General features: G+C 38.2%; 1 protein-coding gene across 1 annotated transcript; it reads left to right on the top strand.

Annotated features, from left to right (window-relative positions):
- On the top strand, nt 1–6,428 carry LOC139959858 (uncharacterized). The gene is made up of 2 exons (XM_071957759.1): nt 1–315; nt 1,914–6,428. The coding sequence occupies exons 1-2, from the start codon at nt 130–132 to the stop codon at nt 3,717–3,719; spliced, it is 1,992 nt and encodes a 663-aa protein (XP_071813860.1). The 5' UTR covers nt 1–129; the 3' UTR covers nt 3,720–6,428.
- Nucleotides 6,429–9,116: the final 2,688 nt, after the last annotated feature.

Raw genomic sequence — 9,116 nt, 5'->3', positions numbered from 1 at the left:
GAACGATTATTTCGCAGAAATTGTTTGAAGAAGCCAGACGTGGATTGTCGTGCTAAATGTAAGTGATTACACTGCAGAACTCAGTCATCATATATCGCTTACATAGGGGTAACCTGTGTGCGTTGAAGTATGGCAGTGGTCCTGCATGATCTGAGGCTAATCTCCTTCATCTTGCTGTGTATTTCGTCTGGTTTGCTGGCAGACCCGAGAATTAATCTGGATTCTGGCGACATCTCTCCTGACTTTGTACGTCCACACACAAATGTAGAACTAGCATGCAATGTCCACGACCTCCCGGGAAATCGTTTAGACCAGGTAGGTGGTTTTGCTCACGTACACAGTTTTTTGGTTGTTAATACAAGGAATACATGTATAACTTGTATAGGTGCGTACACATAAGATGATGCCAAATAGTACAATGAAAATATTTTTTTTTGCAATTTAATAATGATTGTCACAATGTCAATTTTTATTTTGCAAGCTTTGAGCTTTCTTCTTGAAATTAGGGCCTATGGGTAGGTGTATGTGAAATATCATTGATGTGTCTTAGATGTGAGTGCAGGGTCAAGATATTTCACTTTTAGCACCTGATATTACAGTGAAGGTAAAAACAAAACAATAATGGCGCAATTTGAGTGAACCCAAACTAGTAATTAGAGTATTTTGATTGTTATTGGATATCCAATACCCCCCGTGGCTTTGGCCCCCGAATATGTGGCTGCTACCCTTCCAAAAACAAATTGGCAGATTTGTTTTTGAAATTAGATGGTGGTGACTGTCCCCTAGAAATAGCATTGGACCCCCCCCCCCCAAAAAAAAACACGAAGATTAGCTACGCCCCTGATTCTCTGTACAGGCGTATCATTATTTGGAGTTTATAGTTGTTTACCATTGAGTTTTTTTTTTTTTTTAACTATATAATGTTCCATACCACTCAATATTAACTTCGTTTACGCTTAGGAACTAACAAACTGTTACATGATATCGATATGCCAACATTAAATGTAATATGTATATATATTTCTATATTATTATGTCAGAAATGAGAGCATTTATGTATGCAGCTCGATATTAACTTAGACATGCATGCATCGATGAATGTTGATTCAACTATAGGAGAAACACCTATATAACGTTTGGTAACGGCTTGAACACATCGGCGTGTGTGGTTCGTTTTACATTTTATTATAAATATTATCAACACGTGTGATTGTCGGGTTTTTCGAACTTTCCCTTGACATGCTGGGTTGTGTAAGATACGGATTCCGCCCACCCTCCCCCAACCCCCCCCCCCCACCCTGGCATACAATAACGGAAGCAATATTTGGCATACGCAATTAGTAATTGCCACATGCTGATATTTTTCAAAACTCGCACTGATATTATTATCCCGTTATAGAATAAAGTTGGGTATTGTATATCATATAGCCAATACAGCCAATGTGTCAGTCTAATTCAGAGCATACACTCCCTGCCCCTGACGCTGCTACTGATCATACCTAGCCGCCCTCCCCTCTCTGATATTAGGCCTACACTCCTGTTTCAAATTTCGAAGAACCATTCCAAGTTATGCATTGTTATCGTAAGATTGTTTGACATGTGCGAGTGACAAAATATTGCGTCTTCATCACTCGCGGTCTCTCTTCTTTTTTGTTGGGGAGGTTGAGGGGGGTGGGGGTGGTGGGGGCGGGAGTAGGGATTATTTAGTTATTCAAAAGCTGTACAAGCAGTGAAAGTGTACTGTGTTGGAAATAATTTTAAAATTGATCTTACTTATTTCAGCTGATGACAATATGTGGCCGGGTGCTCGATCTCCATGCAGACCTCATGAGAGATCTATACATTTAATTCTACTATTGACAATGTGTCCCTTTTCTTATTCTCTTCTTTTCTTCTTCTTGTTTACGACACAGGATATGGTCATCGAATTCCAACTGGCACATTCCCCGATAGCTCAATGTGCACCAACATTCAAGAACACGACATCGGATCGCTTCAAAGTTCGTGCGCATGCCCATTCTACTTATTATCAAGTCATTCTCACGATCACTAACATCACGCAAAATGAAGCCGGCGCTTACCAATGTGGGTTACTAATTTCCGACAGCTGGGAAGATGGCTCCAATGTAATTGAACTGCGAGTGATGAAGCTTGCTCCACCAGAATTTCCCAAATGTTCCTATAAAAAAAATAGAAACCGCAGGGTAGTCTTCTTTTGCCAAGCAGGGAATGTCGTCCCGCAACCTACATTGACATGGCAGATAGGAGATGTAATTGAATCCCCGAAAATAGCCAAAGTCTTTCAAACATACATAATTAATAAAACGGCAAATATGACTGATATGGATGAACCTTTCGTATGTAAATATTCTTACTTTGACGGAGTCGCTTTCGAGTACAGATCTTGTTCGACGGGGAAGCCGCAGATCACTGTAATAGCAGAAGGATACCAAACTTATACAACCGGAGATGACGTCAAGTTAACAATGGTTGCATCGGCTAATCCACCGATGACAAAAGCAATGACATGTACCTGGAGTTACCAACAAAACAACGATAGGATATCAATACGTTACGTTGGTAATGACATAGTAAAGATTCACTTACCTGATGTCCAACTGGTTATGAACGGAACCGAGATCAGGTGCACAGGAGAGAACCCCATTGGAAACACAACGAAAGTGCATACTCTACTAATAGAAAAGTTTAAAGAGGACAATCTAACGGCTTCTGTAACCACTGACGAAGTCCATCTGGTCGAGGGACAGTCTACAACATTTAATTGTGAGATTGGCTTCATTCCTCCATCGTACCACGTCAACTATAATTGGTATTTTCAAGAGCTAGCAACGGTGGATGTGCGTTCTTTCTGGTGGCAAGGGCGTTTCAATGAAACCCACAACAAAAAGCAGTTAGTTCTTAATTCTGCCAAACTGGAAGATAATGATAAAATATTATCCTGTCGGGTCCATTTCAATGGAACTACCCTAACATCTTCGAAGACAAAACTTAAAGTGTACCGCAATGCTATACCAGACAATGTCGGTGAACCTTGTCAACTAGCAAGCAAACCAAACGAACTAGTCCCCTTCTTGGGAGGAGCAGTCTGTGCTATTGGTACGTTGCTGTGTTTGGCCTTCATATTAAAACTAGTTCACTGCATAATCTCCCGGTCACAAAAACCGTCCTCCAATACGGTGAGCAATCGGACATCTTCATTTGCTTCCAGCGCATCAGAAACACAGTCTGAGAGTTCTAACCAGCTGGTTAACATTTCTGAAAGATCCGGAATATTGAAACGTTCTGTTTCTCTGCCATCATCAAGAGGTTTGCCTTCCATTCCACCTCCTATGACCCTTCCCCCTGTTCATGAATATGAAAAGACCCCGCGAAATGAAACTTACAGCTTTATCAAGAGTCACACTGCAGACGAATCTATTAACCAGCAGGCCTATATGGATATGGCGGCAGGAAAGATGAAGATAAAGCCGACTGCTTCTTTCTCTGAAGAGATACCTTCAGCAACGGCTTGTTCTGATGCAACCGGTGATGGCCAATTTTCGCCTTTGGAAGCAGCTCGGGGCGACGCAGAGCCTACTGCGGATGAATGGTACGTCGAAGCCAAACGATCCCCGGACATGACCGTCCAATATCACGACCTAGAAGACTTATACCGCGAAACAGCCACAAATAATGTGTATTTGCCACGGAAAAGATAGATAGAAACATGATTACCCAAGAAAAAAAACCTTCGCAGAAAAAATATAGGCCTATATAGGCGATCATAGAATAATCGTTAGCGTATACAACTCACAGCTTTAAGTCTGATGAAAGCGTTAAAAGCCTGTGTAGGTAAATATATATGGAAAGTGAGATGGCATGACGATATATCCTAACAGGACCGTCTTCAGTGGTAGACTAAACTTAGAACAGAGAAAAAAGATGTGGAATAAAACGGCCTATTTCACCTGTTTTAACCTGATCGGAGCGCAAAGCCTTGTTACTTTCCAGCTTTAACTTTGAGCTCTCCGTTGATTAACTAATTAGTTAGAGCAGAAGGTAATGTTTAGTTTAATCATGCACATAACTATGTTCCATTTACCACCATAGACACATAAGCAGCTGTAGTGTATACAATGCTTCATTTGAGTGCTAAAAAGTAAAATGAAGCAATAAGTTGGAACTTGAAGAAACCAGTTAATGAGGTCTCCGAATTTGACATGAAAAGTAAACCAAGGATATGGATATCATGAAAATGTACGTTTAAGCTACGAAGGTATAAATGTTTGTTTTCAAAGTATTATTTTCAAAGTATTATGATGTTGTGCTATATACCTTTTTTTCACGAGGTTTTATGCATCAAGTTTATGTACATAAGCTTGATGTTTAAAACCTCGTGTAAACACGTATAGGACAACATCATAATACTTGATGTGTTGACCATGTCTTACCTGTATATGGTGAGTTGTCTACTTGTACAGCCAATACACGTGGAATGAGGGAAAGGTAAAGTGAGTAGGAGGAGGAGGAGAAGGAAAACTTCAAAAGGTGAGGGTGCAAAATTTATGGTTCTTAACGGTCAACTTTGTTCAAGATTGTCTGCACTTGAATTGACTTATACGCGGCGCTTGTGGCCCTCAAATGAATAAGCATCTTGAATAAGTCCAATATGGTAAAACTCAGACTGTACCATATTATCGATTTTGACACTTGCTCTTACAAATCATTCTTATTCTTTATTATAATTATTTATTTCCTACCATCATAAATTCTCTTTCATACTTTGTACAATTAATACAATGATATGGCCAGTGTAAACGCCTTCAAAACGGTCAGTAAGCTTACGATTGCTATTACTATCGCCATGGCAATAATACTTCAGTACATTATATCTTTATGGACAATACTTTGTACATAGAAACTTCCATTACGTGTACATAGGCAGGATGTTTTAAGTTAACGAATATTTTATTTCTACATTTTATATGGGTCTTTCATTATCTTGAGTTGAGGCTTTCCAGTATTTCAATTACTTTTTGGCCTATACAATCTACTTTGAATACCCGATCTTTAGTGTCCTAAGTAGTTAAAATTGTTTCGGAGTCAATGAATGACCAAGCTAAGTATCAGATTTATGCTCACCGGTGCAACTATTATAGTCCGGTTCCAACAATTGAGCCTTGGTGAAGACAATACACTAATCATTGGAAAATCATGTAGGCCTATCTATTCATGTAATCAATTAAAGCAAACTAAAAATTGATCAACATCAATTCTTATTCGACAATTCAAGTTAATCCTGATTAATTCTTTACTTATTTCTAATCTAAACTGTTCAGAAGTTTGTTTGATTCATGGATCCCGTACCGGTATAGTTGAGAACTTGTTCTAAGAGAGTTGACGTCATTAAGAGGCCATATACAAATGCGGTATGAACGTCCAAGGAGCTTGCGATGTCGGTAACTCGGCTACCTAAATCAAGTGTATACCATACATGAACCGGAATTGTTTCGAAATTAAGTTAGGATTGTCCGCCTTCAGTGCCCCAAAATTCAATTATATTATACATTATTATGATAATTACTATCATTCCATTGTTACTGATGATCTATTTCTTTAATATTTAAGTTCGTCTCAAGTCTTCTGTTCTATTATGTTGGCAAATAAATGAATTTATATAATTATAAGATTATAAAAATAATCATTTTTTTTTGTGAGCGGAGGAGAGGGTGAGGGGGTTGGGGGAAGGGGAATGTTGATGTGTTAACATATGAAAAATGGAGACGGAGGGATTGCCTATCTACCCTCAGTTTCTTAAAACTTTATAAAGTGCTAAATTTAGTTGCCTGCAGACTCCAAAAATATGGGGTCTAGCGCAGAGTTTTGTATCAATCTGAGTTCCCTCTATCAATTATGTTTGCTCTCTTAAACATATTGAGATTTGTGAGTACTTACTCTATATAAGGATATCGATGAATACATGTAATCTTCCTGATTTAAATTCGTGTGCAAGTGTTGTTAAGTATTTATTTTATTTGGGAAGAGATGTGGTCCAGTAGGGATACCAATGTATACAAAGCAGATGTTCAGCTTTCTTTCTTTAAGAAATATTTCCATGCAGACTGTTTCATCTGAGAGCAGAAAAGGCTTGGGTGGGGTAAAGATTGGAAACAGGGAGTCTATCTTCATAATTGCGTTGAACATGTAGTTGTGTTGAAGGGGGGGGGGGGGGGTTTCCGCACCCCACATTCCAATTTTTAAGTTCACCTGTCACGCCCTCTCTCTCACATGTTTTCCTGGTCACGTTTATGAAATATTGCAAGTTAGGTGCTGGAAATAATTTAAGTTCGTATTTCTTTTCTTTTTTTGGTGCAAATACTGTAAATATTTTAAGACATGTGATTTACTAAATCCATCTTATAAATTAATACAGTCTTGTTTCACTTTTTGGGTCGTTTATTTTCATACCTTTCATTAATACTGACTGGCGGTTTTGCCAGTTTATCTAAACACTATGCATAATTCCGGGCGGCATCTATAGCCGTATCATAATAGAGATATAGCTTCTGATCGACTCTTTATCAGGGACGTCCGAGCGATTCATATATGGACATATATTGCTCCGAAAGATTCTGTATCGGGAACACACAGAGTATAGTTTAAAACCCGTACCATGGACATAAAATTCCCAAAGACATTATCGACTCCATTCGTATTACTATGGATATCAGCCTGTCAGTCTGCGTCGAACAGTTGTGCACACAAACGGTGTTCTCCATGCCATGCATAATGTTCTGTCACGCATGCCAAAAGGCGATTGACGAATAAATGACTATAGGCTATAGGTGAAATTACCATCCGCCACGACTGTAACTCATATGACACTATATATAAAGCTTAATGAATAGCTGAAACAAATTTGGTAACAGCGATTCTCCCAAATGCAATTTCAAATTGAAAGATGAACATTTACATAATATATCCTAAAACAATGTAAAGGTCATCAGTGATGCTGCTTAGCAAACCTCAACGAGCATTTTACTGTCACAGTTTTCTGCCTAAATGGGATATTTGATTGTTTACTTGTACACTCCTTAATGGCTGTTAATAATTAGGAGAGACCAGACTGTCCCCCACATAGAGCTAATTTAAAATGTAAAGTGACTTTGATCATTCTAAAATGTTGTGAGTCCAAGACCGAGTATACCTTTAATAGCCTACGGTATGCACATACATATGCCGAGCCGGCAGAATCTGGGCAGTGGTTATATTATTGTATTTTATTATATACGAGTTTAAATTGGGAGCGCCACCAGCAACAAGTTAGTCGATCACAACTGAGTGTAGTTTAGTGTATATATGTTCCGGTTATATTTATGAAAAAGAAACTCTCTTAGCATGGAATGACAATAACCACCCATAGCTGATTGGCTTTGTTAATTCATTAAGGTTAATTTGGAAAGTAATATGCTTAACAGGTTGTCTCACAATTTAACTTCAGAACACGACGATATTTTCGCTTCGGTTGAATATATTTCGTGGATAAAGATGAAGCCGTTTATCATATAAAGTATGAGATGAACCTCGTCACATACAAGAAAATAATGGAAGCGGGGGGGGGGGGGGGTGTTGGCAGCTGAAATGACTGAACATACCGTATTGACGAATATACATGTTATGTATAAGCACTTGAGTATTAGATGTACGGCAGTGTTTCTCTCCAATCCAAGGCAATCACAACATACTTACTGTCCATGCCTGTGGGCTGATTGGATATGAACAACGCACTTGATGTCAACACATATACTCAAGAACAATATGAAAGCTATCAGGAAAACGCTGTATGTATATATATGATAGAATTCATGTTTATTCATGACAATCATAATTTGCAATCTTCCTCATTTCAAGCAAAGTTATCACGATTATGCCTTGAACTAGTATACTTTCATTTAAGTTTTTGGCGATTCGTCTATATGAGTATCCTACACTAATTTGAAATAAATATTTAAAAAGGGATTTTTTCACCTGTTATTCCGTATACTGTGGTTTAGTGCGGTTCAAGTGTAACGATAAATAACTAACACAACCCGGGACCAATGTTAATGTCATGCAGTCATGAGTGAGTTGGTTCTAAGACGAAAGAAAAACAACCTATCACATAACTTACTCAGCTCATCGCGTGATGCTTTCATAAAATTAGACGAAGGTCATGTTTTGTAGACATGAATTTCCTGAGACTTATTTCTTTTCGGGTTTTGGCCGTAACACGCATCGATCATGAATTTACCAGCTGGGAGGGGCATTTCAGTTTCAGTTTCAGAGGAGGAGGGAGGCGTAGGGGGAATTTCCTGCTGACTATTCCTATTCTGTCAGTATATGTTATTAAACTATAAGGGTACATGGATATAATGCTCAATAGATCAACTTACAACCGACTCGGTTTAAAATACTCACATGCATACACATATAGGCCTAACCAGTAAAAAGCCACTAGATTGTATAGTATATCAAATAAATTTGAAAATAGACTATATCTTGAAAGTAAGTTGTTTTCATATTAAAGTAGATGAACACAATGTCTGCTCTACTTTACAACTACAGTAAATATACTATCGCACATTCATAGCACATATATACCTAATATACACATATGCATTATATATTAGGATCGTAGCTGAAGTTGGTATTTTCTTATCATTACTTTTTAGGCAAATTAATTGCACCATTTTGGGCGAGAGGAAACTACATAAAGTAACTTGAATTAATCTCTCTTGAAGTGTATAGGATTATAAAACGCGAAAAGAAATGTAACTAATTTCGTAATATTCGTCTAATATTTGCGATGCCCGTTATATTTTGTGACATCCACATGTATTGTATATCAAATCTCTCGCTATAATGTATAGGGGCCTACACAGTCAAGTAGGCCTACTCGCCATACAGCGAACAGAATTTATAAGGCCTCCCATCACTGAAACCTATTTATGAAGGAGGTCATGCATCCTAATCAAACTAGCCAAGCAAGTCGGTATCGTAAACTGCTGCGAACCTCAATTGAATTGTCATTAAATTTGATGGTGTCACGTATATAACTATATACCGTGCAGTATGCT

This window comes from Apostichopus japonicus, chromosome 19 (assembly GCF_037975245.1).
Source record: "Apostichopus japonicus isolate 1M-3 chromosome 19, ASM3797524v1, whole genome shotgun sequence".
NCBI classification, from domain to species: domain Eukaryota; kingdom Metazoa; phylum Echinodermata; class Holothuroidea; order Aspidochirotida; family Stichopodidae; genus Apostichopus; species Apostichopus japonicus.
This window is presented reverse-complemented; position numbering and strand designations above follow the sequence as displayed.